Source organism: Cucurbita pepo, chromosome LG14 (genome assembly GCF_002806865.2).
Source record: "Cucurbita pepo subsp. pepo cultivar mu-cu-16 chromosome LG14, ASM280686v2, whole genome shotgun sequence".
In the NCBI taxonomy this organism is placed as follows: Eukaryota; Viridiplantae; Streptophyta; class Magnoliopsida; order Cucurbitales; family Cucurbitaceae; genus Cucurbita; species Cucurbita pepo.
Window position 1 is genome coordinate 674,296 of NC_036651.1, and position 14,459 is coordinate 688,754.

Here is a 14,459-nt window from a genome sequence, read left to right on the forward strand (position 1 = left end):
GACCAGGTCAAGTCATCGTAATAAAACAAGTAAAACGCTATAATTGGCGNAAAAAAAAAAAAAAAAAAAAAAAAAAAAAAAAAAAAAAAAAAAAAGTCAACGAATATAGTAAGTTGCAACGTCCCCATAGGAACGGCGTCCGCATGGGATCCGACCTTTGATTGACCTGCCACGATTGACTTTTCCCCAATCAAAATACGACGCGTGGTATGCACACGTTGCAGTGTCGGTGGTGGTTGCCAATTGGCCAGAACGTGAGGCGTAGATGTGGCGTCCTCGTGTCCATTGGGCCCCACTCACTGATCTTTTTATTTTTATTTAATGGAAAAAAAATCTTATAAATACTTTACTTTTAATTTTATATTTAAATCCATACATTTTAAAACGTGAGATTTTCTCCAATCGAATGAATATAGGTTAGTTTAAATTTAGTAAAATTTCACAAACGAAAAATAAATTTATGGAAGTTTGGGAAATTACTAAGTTGCCCCTAACTTGGAGACAAAAAGAAAATTTTAAGGTTAATACCTTATTTAAATCAATAAATCACATCTTAAATATTTGTTTACCTTCTAATTTTGTGCATTAAATGGATCAAACACATGGGTTTTTAAAGTTTTTTTAATTTTTAATTTTTAAATAGAACATCACTTCAAAATTAAAACAATAATGACATTCAAAGCTTTGCCAACAAAAATAGGAAGTATTAAATTTTGTGGTTTTTCCTAAAATCTTACCACATATAAATATATATTTCAAATCACAATTAGTTAATATATAGAAATAATTTAGACAAAAACTTGTTAGATAAGTAAACAGAAGGTATAAAAACCTAACCATTAGCCCGCGCCAAAATTAATACTAAAATAGGTAGTGCTATAACTTATTTATCTCTCAAAGGATAAAAAAATACTGTCTTGAGAGTCCCGACAAGGTAAGGTAAGAGTTGATTACTCAAACGGGAAAAGATACTCTAAGCAAGCTCTTTGGTTGGAACGACAGGCTAGAGATCACCACCTGTGACGCATCTAGTCCATGTACGGTGTCTTATATTAGTACAAGTATGAGAGTCCACTCTCCAAATAAGGTATACAATCCAATCTAATCGTGCTTAGTTTGACACGAGTTTAGTAACTTCATTAAAAAGCGTTGGAGAAAGCTCGAGTTTTGTGATTGAAAAGGGGAAGATGGGAAAGGGATTAAGATGGAAATTGATAAGGGAATGGGTAATAAGGAGATGGAAAGGGAAGCACACGTGTAGTGTTGAAGGAAGAAGAAGAAGGAGGAGGAGGAGGGGGGTTTCCTTTGCTTTCAAGACACGCACAGAACACACAACATGAACACAAAAACAAAAACAAAAACAAAAACAGAGTATTTAGTATAACGTAGTTTTCAGACAGACAGACAGACACTCAGTTCCTCCATACATACGTAAGTCAGAAGGCCACCCCTCCCTGCCCTCTCAATCTTCTCTTTCATTTCCCCTATTTTCCTTTATAAACCCACTTCCAACGCAAGCTTTGGCGGCTTTTCCCCCCTTTTCCCTTTCATATATCAGACTAGACCAATACCCAACTTAGCTGCCCACTGCCTTTTATTTTTGCCCTTCTCTCTGTTTCTCACACACAAAATACAGAGGGAGGGAGATGGAGTACTTCTGGGTTTGAACCCCTTTTTTGTTCCTTTCATTTTCTTCACTTTGGCGACCGAGGAGGCCAAACTTTTACCCAGCTAACCAAGTTCAAGCCTAATTTGGCTTCACCCTGATTCCCTCTGCTCTGACAGATTCTGGGTTTCTCAGATTTCACTCAAAGGAGAAACCTTTTATCTCGAAGTGGCCTCAGATTAGAATCGCCATGAAATTTTGTTCACTGGGGACTCCCGATTTTGTTCCTCAATCGCTGTTTTCATCGCGTGGCTTCTGCAATTGCTTCGATAGTACTCTATAATGCTGCCGTTCGTCGTTTCTTCTACAATACCCTCTTAACTTCTATTGGGTCTCTTTCATTTTCCTTCACAGATCGCCGGGAATATTTTCTACGCCGCCGAGATCTGCCGCTTTCTGATTGGTCCTTCAGTCAAAGATGATGAAATTGAAGACTAAAACGACAGGCCTATCACAGATGAAGGGTAGTTCCGCCGTCGGTGACGACCGGCCGATGGATTGGGAATTAAGGCCAGGAGGAATGTTTGTTCAGAAGAGAACCCCTGATTCCGACGGGGAATCGACTCCAACGCCGACGATCAGAGTTAAAGTCAAATACGGTTCTACTTACCACGAAATTAGTATCAGTTCTCAAGGCACATTTGGTAAACACCCTTCTTCTGTATCCAAATTTTTGAGAATCCCAAATGAAGTTGATTCAACGTGTAATTGAAGACTGATTGTTTGTTGGTTTGGGATGCAGGGGAACTGAAGAAGATGTTGGTAGGACCTACAGGATTGCACCATCAAGATCAGAAGCTGTTGTTCAAAAAGAAGGAGAGAGATTCAAAGGCCTTTCTGGACAGTTGTGGGGTAAGAAACAAATCCAAGATTGTTCTAATGGAAGACCCAATTAGCCAAGAAAGAAGGTACGTTGAGATGAGGAAGAATGCCAAAATGGAGAAAGCTTCCAAATCCATATCAGAAATTAGCTTGGAAGTTGATAAACTTGCAGGACAGGTAATTAACTTCTTTCTCTTTTCTTTTGTTTGGGGAATGATGATATAATGGAATGGCAACGCACATAGGTTTCTGCTTTGGAATCTGTGGTCTGTAAAGGTGGGAAGGTTGCTGAGAATGATGTGCTGAATTTGATTGATTTGTTGATGAATGAATTGCTCAAATTGGATGCTATTATGGGAGATGGAGATGTCAAGTTGCAGAGGAAAATGCAGGTTCTGTTATGTTCTTCATATTTGTTCTTCCATGAAAAAGACTTCATAGTTTTGAACCAGTTTTTTGAATCATTTGTAGGTAAAAAGAGTGCAAAAGTATGTTGAAACTCTTGATTTGTTGAAGATTAAGAACTCCATGGCTACAATTCAAACACAAACTCACAACACCAACAATTCCAATCATCAAAGACAAACAAGTAGGCCTTCCTTTGCAAACACCAAACTATCAACAATTCAAGAGGAGCAGCATTCCACGAAGCCAACGACAGCATCCAGCACTGTGGTCACAACAAAATGGGAGATATTTGATGCCTCCCCGTCGATCGCGCCCACCGAGCATGCCATCCCGCCAAGGTTCAACTGGGAATTCTTCGAGTGAGAGCCATAGGCATACATTTTGTGAGGATTTGTGATTTGAATTCAGATTTAGCTGGTTTGGCCCCTTATCATATCAGTGTGAGCCCTCCATTCTTTACTGTATTTAGATGAAAATTTAGAGAGACACCCACCTCCCCCTTCTCGGGAAATAAATGGGGTTATTACTACAGTAGCGATCATCAATTTTCTGTTGTGGCATTACAATAAACCTCTGCTTTGTCTTTCTCTTAATCCAACCAGATGCTGAAGAACAAAGTTGATATCTTTCTGTCTCTAAAAGTAGTAGTTGATGAAGATGATTTTGATAATCAATCAGCACAGCTAACCCAGGCAAGGATAGAACGCCAAGTGTGATCTAAGTACACCACCAAATCTATGATTACTACTTTGGAATAGGAAATTTCGTCCCTTTGAAGCCTTTCCAAATTCAGAAGTCTTAAGCTTTTTTGTTTATTCAGCTGTGAAGCAATGATGGGAAAGGCGTTTTAGAGTGCAGACTCTTCCATTGCCTTTCTATGAAGCAAAGAACCAAAGAGGTAATATATCAATCAATCAATCAATCAATAGCTTTAAAGAATGAAAAATGGTTTATCAGTTCATAATACTCACTTTTCTTCTCTACCCTTTAACTAAAGATCATGATTACAAAATCCCATCTGGGTGTTTTGTATATCTTAGAACAAAAGTAGAATGTTTACTTTATATGTGTCCAAATCTCAGGAATGCTTCGTATTTTAATGTGTTAATCACACTGTTCATGTGCAAACTATATGTTAATTTAATCCAACTTTGTAAAGTAGAGGGAGGCATGGGTTGTGATGAAAGGAATTAAAAGGAAGATGATGGAAGGTCAAGTATGGGTTGGGCTAGAGTGAAGGCTCACCCTAACCTATCATCAAAGGGAATGGGCCAATACTTGGATTTGAATGTTTCTAAGCCCAAACTTAAAGTTGCACAAATGGGTATGAGTTTGAATTGGAAAGGGAAAGAAAAAGGCAACCAAAAAGGAATTGGGCAAGTTGTTTCCCTTTTTGAAGATGTTGCTTAGAAAGTCAAATAAAGTGGAGAAGTGATGGGTTAGCACAACACTTGAAAAGCTAAACACATTGCCCACAACAAATCAAATTGGCCCATTTGGAACTCCCACTTGAGGTTTGATTTTGAAGTTTCAGACNTTTTTTTTTTTTTTTTTTTTTTTTTTTTTTTTTTTTTTTTTTTTTTTTTTTTTTTTTTTTTTTTTTTATAAGAGCGGAATCATAACACAGTCGTAACAGCTCAAGTCCATCACTAGCCTATAACATATAGTCTTTTTTAGACTTTCCTTTTCGGACTTTCCCTCGAGGTTTTTACAATGCATATGTTAGGGAGTCGTCTCCGCACCCTTACAAATAATGCTTCGTTCTCCTTCCTAACTGATGTGGGATCTCACAATCTACCACCTTCTAGTATTCACTAGCACTCGTTCCCTTCTTCAATCGATGTGGGACCCCCAATCTACTCTCCTTTGGAACCCAGTGTCCTTGCTGGCACACGGCCTCATGTCCACCTCCTTCGAGGCTCAGCCTCCTCGCTGACATATTGTCCGATATATGACTCTGATACCATTTATAATAGCTCAAGCCCACCGCTAGTATATATTGTCTTCTTTGAGCTTTTCATCTCAAACTTCCTCTCAAAGTTTTTAAAATGCATTTGCTAAGGAGAAGTTTTCACACTCTTATAAAGAATGTTTTGTTCTCCTCTCTAAACGAGGTGTGATCTCACATTGGATGGTATGCCTATAAATCACTCCTTAACCCTTTTTCATACAAGACATAGGGAATTGAGAAGCAAATTATTAGGCAATGGGTGCTCAAGTTTGTCTGAAAAACACAACAAAATTGAATTTGGTTTAAAAGAGACAACTTTATGTGAAGCTTTGAATTTTAGAGACAAAACCAGTAGTCTTTGGGTAAGGTGCTGTGGATAATGATGGCAAATCTCCAATCCAATGCTTCCTTACACATATATATGATGCATCTCAGATCAAAACAATTTCATAAAATATGGAAGGAGATAATATTGATTTATTATGACTCCAAAGATAATGCTATTAAATTAGTGTTCTTCGTGTTCATGGCTTTATCTTTAGCCTTAAGAAACCCCCCTTTTGTCTCCCTATTACAACCTCATTTTCTTCACCTCTGTTTCTTTGGTCTATAAAAATTCATAAACAACCTGTTTTTGTTCATCCATATGTTGTCAATCTTCCAACATTCAAGATAAAACTATAAACAACAACGTTTCAAACTTCATCTACACCCATCTTCTTCGGATTCCACCTCGGTTGAAGAGAATAATAAAGCATTTCTTATAAGTGTGTGGAAAATTCTAATTCTGACAGCAACACGTAACATGCTAAAATGAACAATAACTGCTAACAGTGAGCTTGCCTACTACAAGATTCCATCAAATAAGAAGCCGAAATATGAAAAGTTTAAAGCTAAGTTTAGTTTCTTTAGTTATCGAAACCTAAAAGTAAATACGTGATGCAACTAGATCTTTATATTTGATATAGGCCTAACTAATTAGGTACTATCATTTTTTTTAAATTATTCTTCATAGGGCATTAACTAAATTCCTCTGTCACAGTGACAAAGATGGGTATCTTATTCTTTATAAATAGGCTTTTTAATTAAAATAATTACACATATAGTTTTCTTTTAAAAAAAACAAAAAAAATAATTATTTACATTAAAAAAAATAATATCATAATTCTATTGAATTATTTAAGGTAATTATACGTAAGATAAAATGATTTTTATTAATAGAAAAAATGAAATTAAATTAAGGTTAAAAAATGGAACGTTTTAAGAGAAGAAATAAGAAACTATACCTTAATATTATATGTTAGTCTATTGCGTATATATTCATATACAAATCATTATGATTACGATTACGATTAAATTAACCTAAATTATATTTAGGCAAGTTGACAATAAAAATAAATACTTTTAATAATTATTAAAATAGGATGGGTTTGAATTCAGAAAAAGGAAAGTTGGAATTTAAATAAATAAATTTTTTAAAAAGTATTGTTTATTATTATTATTTTTTGGAGGGGGGAGGGGCCATCCCGCGATCTTGCCGTGACTTTTGCCAGCCGCTGCGCGCGTCGTAATCAACAAGTTCAGCGCGTGATATTCGAACATTCTACACGTGAAAGTGGGCGAGTGGGTGATTATAGTTGTTTTGCATTTCCTTTACTAATGNCAGCCGCTGCGCGCGTCGTAATCAACAAGTTCAGCGCGTGATATTCGAACATTCTACACGTGAAAGTGGGCGAGTGGGTGATTATACTTGTTTTGCATTTCCTTTACTTTCNGTAATCAACAAGTTCAGCGCGTGATATTCGAACATTCTACACGTGAAAGTGGGCGAGTGGGTGATTATAGTTGTTTTGCATTTCCTTTACTAATGGAAAGATCTAACCCTCCCTATCCACCTCTACAAACCCCACACGTCATCTTACACGCGTGGATCTCACTTGCTGACGTCCAAACCCTACCGTGCACCAACTGCCTTTCTTTTACTCCAACTATACAATTATTTTCTATTACCCTCATATAAAAATAAACAAGTCTTTATCTGTGTAAAAAGATTACCTTTGNAGATCTAACCCTCCCTATCCACCTCTACAAACCCCACACGTCATCTTACACGCGTGGATCTCACTTGCTGACGTCCAAACCCTACCGTGCACCAACTGCCTTTCTTTTACTCCAACTATACAATTATTTTCTATTACCCTCATATAAAAATAAACAAGTCTTTATCTATGTAAAAAGATTACCTTTGAAGTCGACTCCTAAATGATTCTTGAGAGAGTTGAAGAAGCGTTTACAGGTAAAGCATCATACCCACATAACAATTTGTCACATGCGCTCCACCGTCTATTCAAATTTTAGAAGCATAAGTAATAGTATCCCGATCCGGCNTGAGAGAGTTGAAGAAGCGTTTACAGGTAAAGCATCATACCCATATAACAATTTGTCACATACGCTCCACCGTCTATTCAAATTTTAGAAGCATAAGTAATAATATCCCGATCCGGCAATAAGAATAATAAGAATAATGTAAGCATAAGGGGTGGGGTGGCCATATGAGGATCAAAAGGTGACGGCCAATTCTGCATGCATGTAATCTCTTTGCCCACTTTATATACATAGAAGAAGTAATTTAATAAAATGAAGCTTAAAGATAAGCTTCAATGGAGGAATCCCACTAGCTTTATATTACATAATTAATTATGCATAAATATAACACTTACTTTTAACTTCCTTTATAAAGTAATTAATTAATTAAACAATCAATTTTTTAAAGAATCAATTATTGTTTCCCATCCCCTAAATAGTATTTACTAAAATTCGACTAATATTTATTTTCCCATTCTTAAGCCGTTGGAATCAAAGAGGGAGAAACGAATATTGTAGAGCTTAAATGTGAGCCCTTCAATGTGTTTAGTGTCACCTCATGTTTCTTTTTTTTTTTTTTTTTNTTTTTTTTTTTTTTTTTTTTTTTTTCTTTCTTAAATGAAATGTTTGCCTTCCTAATTAAAAGAATTTATACTCTTCATCGTAATGTTTAAGAATCGATGATGTGATATTGATGTGACTTAAGTCAACTTAGAATTACTTATAATTCCGTTCTTCCACTTTAAATTTCTATCCTCTTCAACAACGAGGAAGAGGGANTTGATGTGACTTAAGTCAACTTAGAATTACTTATAATTCCGTTTTTCCACTTTAAATTTCTATCCTCTTCAACAACGAGGAAGAGGGGAAAAAAAATGTTTCTTTAAGACAACCGAGAACTTGTTCATGATGATTCTATTTCTTTTCTCTTTTAAATGTCAAAATCATCGTAAAAAATTTACTAACACCTTCCAAACTACTGTATATATTGCTGCGTGAATATTCTCCATAATCGGAANTGATGATTCTATTTCTTTTCTCTTTTAAATGTCAAAATCATCGTAAAAAAATTACTAGCACCTTCCAAACTACTGTATATATTGCTGCGTGAATATTCTCCATAATCGAAAAAAAATCAATTGAAAAAAATTATAGATTTAAAAAGACACGTCGAGAATCTAAATCCTTAAAATATGATTAAATGTGTTGTGTTATTTAAAGNACACGTCGAGAATCTAAATCCTTAAAATATGATTAAATGTGTTATTTAAAGATAGGAAAAAGGCAGACTCATGGGTTGACTAAATTGGAAGCTTATAGCAGAAGTTGATATAATATGCTAAGTTGCACTAATTAAATTAACCTTTTGGGATTAAAACTTGGCATACATGCATTTGCATTTGTTCCCTTTGGTTACTACTCAAGCTCAAATTAAGTAAATTGTTATTTGAATTGAATAATTAATATAATCAAAATTAACCTAAAGTATATATTCATTGGAACATATCTTAAATAAATGGACTTATTATAGTACCTGCCGGCAGCCTAAAGGCGGCTTAGAACAAGAAACTTGGATGTTTGGAGACAAACATGAGGATAAAAACTAAACAAAATTGGTCAAACGTTTGTTCAAACAAAATGATAGAATCAAAATTACCTATGTTTGGATTTATTAAATTTACCTATTATTTAATCTAAAACTTCGAAAAACATTATGTGGCATACATGGTTAGCTATATATATATATATATATATATATATGATATGATATAGATATTATATCTTATAGAATCAGGCGTGCATGGTATGTAGTTCATGTTATTGTATGCGATTTAGTTTAACTAAAAAATTAATATTTCTTTTTAATAAAAAAGGAAAAATAAATACAACAGATAATTAGATTTTGTCATCAGCTTCATCATCTATGTCACAAATTTAATTTTGATAATCTGTGATATTAGCACCAATCTTGCTTGTTTTTAGGTTCAATTGACTCAGCTTCCACCACTTCATCGCCACCACCACCGGTTAGCTTCCTAGCTCTAATTGCCTCTAGCTCCCAATCTGTAAATCCCAAAACCACCAACATCACCGCCGCACAGCACCCCTGCGCCGCCAGGAGCCCCAGCCATAGCCCCCTGAAATCAAACCCACCGTAAAATGCTAGCCCTACCGCTACCGGCATCCCCACCAAATAAAAACACCCTAAATTTATATTGGCTCCTATTTTGGGCCTCGCTGTCCCTCTCAAAACGCCGCACCCTGTCGTCTGTGGGCAGTTCCCGAGCTCGCAGAGGCCTATTATGGGCAGCACCATGGACGTCAATGCTATGATCTCTTTATCCTCTGTGAACATACTCGCCCATATTTTCCTTATGGACACTGCGAAAAACAGAGCCATAATCCCCAGTACGAAGCTGCAAGATAGCCCGACAATGGCTGCTAATTTGGCCTTCTTTGGCTGCTCTGCCCCCAACTCGTTCCCCACCCTGGTGGACACGCTGAAGCTCAGCGACGAAGGGAATATGTAAATCAATGCTGTGGTTTGAATCAAAATGCCCATGGAAGCCACGGTGGCTTTGGGGTTTAGTAATAGGCCACAGAGGAGGATCATGATTTCGTACCACCACCACTCGAGGCAGACCGAGACGCAGCTTGGGATTGCCAAATTGAGAAGGTTTCCCCATTCTTTGAAGCATTCGAGAGAGAAGCCTCCCCATGTTTCCTTGTGGACGTTGAAAATTAGTATGTAAAGGATCAAAGAAGCGACGAGGTTGAAATTGGTCCAAACCCCTGCTATAGCAACTCCTCTAATACCAAAATTGAGATAGGAAACGAGAAAGTAATTGATGGGTATGTGGAGAAGGATAGAAAAAGTGGCGCAGAAAGTGAGGGGGAGCGTTATGGATTGAGTTCGGAGGTAAATTCGAAGAGGGTGGATGAGGGACTGGGCGAAAAGANTGGATTGAGTTCGGAGGTAAATTCGAAGAGGGTGGATGAGGGATTGAGCGAAAAGGTCAGGAACAGAGTAGAGAAGGAACAATTGGGCTTGGGAGGCAATGGAGGCGTCCTGTTTGCAAAGGAGAAGGATGTTCTTGACGTTGAACCAAAGAAGTGAAATGGGGATTGAAGCAAAGGTGAGGAGAAGGATGGTCCTCTGCAAGGCGAGGCCGAGAAGGTTGAACCTTTTGGCACCGAAGGCTTGGCCGCAGATGGGCTCCATGCCCATGGCAAGGCCAGAGAGAATGGAGTAGCCTGTGATGTTGGCGAAGCCGATGGCAAGGGAACCGCCAGCGAGGGGGAGCTCCCCGAGACGGCCGAGGAAGAGCATGGAGATGAGGGAGCGGGAGTATAGGAGGAGGCTGGTGAGGACCATGGGGAAGGCAATTTGGAAAATGGAAAAGGCCTCTTTAATGGCTAAGGAGAAATGGGTATTGGTATTGATATTGGTATTGGTATTGTTAGTTGGTTTGTGTCTGTTTTGTTGAGGGATCAGTGGGTTTGTGAGATGATGCATGCTATTGCTATTGCTATTGCTAGGCATCTCAAGGTCGTCATTAATTGAGTCAAGGTAAGCAACTTCAGAGTTGCATAATTTGGTTACACCACCCATAATTTTCTCTGTGCCCTCACAAACAATCGTGTTAGATACACAGACAAAGGAGGTAAGAGTTGATAGAAAGAGAAAGAAATAGAGAAGGAGAGACAGAGAAGATGAGTAGACATCACTCCCTTTTTATAGCTTCCCAATACAAGCCAACGCGCAAACTCTCTCTCTCTCTCTCTCCCACACACTTTGTTCAATAAAATAAAAAGTTCTCGTGAGCTTTTCTAGGATTTTGGTTAAATGGCAACTTAATCTTTAATCCTTCTACTTTAAAGACTCTTTTGGTACTTGTTAAACAAACCCCTAAACCATGGGTCTTTAAGAATTGATATTTAAGGACTGCCAAATCGACGTGTTTGGACTGAAATTGGATGAACAGAGGCAGGGCAGGGGAGGGCAGGGCAGGGGATTCAAAGCCCAGAAAGGGCCCATGTGGACTATGCGCGTCTTTGGATTCACCTACTATTGTATACTATCTCCATCTTGTAATTTACGAGTTTATATGATAAGACAGCAGAGTCCAAACCCTGAAAGCTTGTCATCTTCCACAGCTGGGTTTCGTACGCTTCTTGTGTTCAACTATAATACTTGTTTGTCTTATGGATCAGTTCAAACGCCTGTTCTGTCCGCTAACCTCTTAGGAGCCTCGTCGCCTAGCATATGCCAAATGTCTCCTCCAAATTTTCAATCACAGTTTTTGGCAGTTAACATATTCAAGGTGTCAAGTTTTGTATTCTTCTTCTTCCTCCTCCTCGCACAAAAGCCTCAAAACCTAACCTTACATTGCCCTTTTTGTGCTTATGCCAGTAGTGATGACGGAGGGTCCAATTCTTTTGAGTAGAAGAAGAAAGGGAAAAGCTTTTGATATGGGTATTAAAGGGATAACAAATGGGGGAAGAAGAGGTCAAAGTAGTTGAAGAAGCTTCGAGGGTTTGAAGTCCAAGATTTGGTCGTAAAGAGTGAACACAAGGAATAGGAAGTGGAGTGGAGGCGTGGGGTCAAAAAGAGAGCATACATAAGAGGAAGGTCTAATGAAGTGACGCTTGTTTGATAGTGTTCAATTAGCTCCCACTTTGAAACGCAAAGACAGAGACAAAAACACAGTGGGGTTTGGTCATAAAAAACGTGTAGAGAACAAAAAGTCTAATTAATCATACATCAATGAATATCACTATTCCTTATTGCTTAAGCATTGCATTCATATAATGCTTGCTTTGACTGCTTCCTTCACATCAAATGATGAATTACGTTCCCATTTTGACCATTTTAGAGAGGACTATCCTCTTTAACAAGCTGATACAAGCAACTCAAATGAACCAACTTTCTGCTCTGTACTTGTGTTTTATAGCTACCCCATTAAAATATATATCCATTGGACCTGCTTGGTGAACGTAAATGGGCAATGGAAACATCCCCTCCCCTCTTTTATGAGTCTATGCCCAACAAAGTCCAAGTGTTTTTTTAACCCAAAAAAAAAACCCAAACAAGTAATGACCAAAAATTAAGTGAGAACGATGTACAGGGGAAGGAAAAATCATTGTGGCCTGTACATAGGAGTGCTCATTGGGTTGAGAACAAAAATATCCATGATGAAGATCGTAGCAAATATTGCCTGTTTTAGTATGGTACGTATCGTCTTCATACAAAAATATCGTCTGTTGGAGGTGGAAATTGGAGGTTGGTGAGAGTGAAAAGCAAGGGAGTAAGATATGGATATTGTAGAAACCAACCGCCCCAACTGCAATAACTAAAGATTGAGTTGTGGTTGTACCCATTTGGGGAAAGCAGAGAGAGACAAGTGTCAAAGACAGGAGGTTGGAAGGTGGCAAAGACGAAGAAGATTGAAATCCAATCTTTAATTCACACGAGAAAAGTGGTAGAAATATAGGATACAAAAAGGAAAAGGAAAAAGAAAAAGGCATTGGGATAAGTGAAGATAAAAAGTGGACAAATGTCGAGCCACAGGAAGTTGGGCTGCGTTAAAAGTTGTGAGTCGTAAAGAGGGGTTTGAACCAATCCCCTCTCCTCCTTTATAGCTTTTGATACACATCTTCATCTTCCAACCAACAAAACAAGAATGTTCCTCTCCTAATTCTTTTCTTTGACTTTTATCTGTCTTTTTTCATTTGTGTCTCTGTCTGCGCCACTTTTAAAGGCTGTGTTCCCATTTTGGTTGGTACGTAGGGCTGACGAATTAGGAGTACACAACACATGTCAAAATGGTATTCAATATCAATCTCTCTTTCTATGTTTCTTTTTGACGTGTCACACCACTTTCCCACACTATACTGCCGACTAAATTCTTCCAATTAACATATTTTTCATTCCTCTCGTATCTATTAGAGAGAAGTTTCCACCTCCTTATAAACGAATTTTTTAAGTTTATTAAGCGGAGAAAAGTGAGATGTAAATGGGACGTGCACCAAAATGAAGAAAGAGGAGCAAGGATTTAAAAAATTGGAAGCTATGTTATCATTTTCATTCTAAAAAAGATTTAAAAGAAGTGAAAGGAGTTTTGTCATGTTTACAACGTGCTATGAATTAAACCAATGGGCTGGAGTGGAAAGCCCAATCTGAGAGAACCCAATAGTATTTGGGCCTTGAATGGGCTGAACTGCAAAATCTTGTGGTTGGGCTTCTTGGAGGTTGGAAGCGAGAAATGCAATCTCAGCCCGAGTTTTGGCCAACTGGGTTTCTGCCACGTGTAATTGATGTTGTAATTGAGAAATAATTCCAACACATCCATAAACTGGATCTTCAATTCTGCATTTTGCCTCAAAGAACAAAGTTTCGGCTGCTTCGGGTCGTAGATGCAGAGGGAGTTGCTGATTATCAAGTAAAATGATATCAAATTAAATTAAATACCAGAAACTCATAATAGTTCATAAAAAAAGGAAGAAGAANCCACACTATACTGCCGACTAAATTCTTCCAATTAACATATTTTTCATTCCTCTCGTATCTATTAGAGAGAAGTTTCCACCTCCTTATAAACGAATTTTTTAAGTTTATTAAGCGGAGAAAAGTGAGATGTAAATGGGACGTGCACCAAAATGAAGAAAGAGGAGCAAGGATTTAAAAAATTGGAAGCTATGTTATCATTTTCATTCTAAAAAAGATTTAAAAGAAGTGAAAGGAGTTTTGTCATGTTTACAACGTGCTATGAATTAAACCAATGGGCTGGAGTGGAAAGCCCAATCTGAGAGAACCCAATAGTATTTGGGCCTTGAATGGGCTGAACTGCAAAATCTTGTGGTTGGGCTTCTTGGAGGTTGGAAGCGAGAAATGCAATCTCAGCCCGAGTTTTGGCCAACTGGGTTTCTGCCACGTGTAATTGATGTTGTAATTGAGAAATAATTCCAACACATCCATAAACTGGATCTTCAATTCTGCATTTTGCCTCAAAGAACAAAGTTTCGGCTGCTTCGGGTCGTAGATGCAGAGGGAGTTGCTGATTATCAAGTAAAATGATATCAAATTAAATTAAATACCAGAAACTCATAATAGTTCATAAAAAAAGGAAGAAGAAATTACATGGAGGAATTTGGCGACATTGCTGGCACCATAGATTCGATGAACAATGGCGAATCTTTGAGGATTATTGGAAGGAAAGAAAGGGGAAAAAATGCAATCGGAAGGAC

At 37.6% G+C, this 14,459-nt stretch overlaps 2 protein-coding genes across 2 annotated transcripts; one reads left to right on the forward strand and one right to left on the reverse strand.

Annotated features, from left to right (window-relative positions):
- The first annotated feature begins 2,084 nt into the window (after positions 1-2,084).
- LOC111810601 (BAG family molecular chaperone regulator 1-like) lies at positions 2,085-3,522 on the forward strand. Its single transcript, XM_023697330.1, has 4 exons — positions 2,085-2,310; positions 2,409-2,665; positions 2,734-2,880; positions 2,960-3,522. The coding sequence occupies exons 1-4, from the start codon at positions 2,085-2,087 to the stop codon at positions 3,257-3,259; spliced, it is 930 nt and encodes a 309-aa protein (XP_023553098.1). The 3' UTR covers positions 3,260-3,522.
- A 5,586-nt stretch (positions 3,523-9,108) lies between these two features.
- Positions 9,109-10,881, reverse strand: LOC111810561 (protein DETOXIFICATION 49-like). The gene has a single exon (XM_023697280.1). It carries the CDS (start codon positions 10,822-10,824, stop codon positions 9,169-9,171), a length of 1,656 nt encoding a protein of 551 aa, XP_023553048.1. The 5' UTR covers positions 10,825-10,881; the 3' UTR covers positions 9,109-9,168.
- Positions 10,882-14,459: the final 3,578 nt, after the last annotated feature.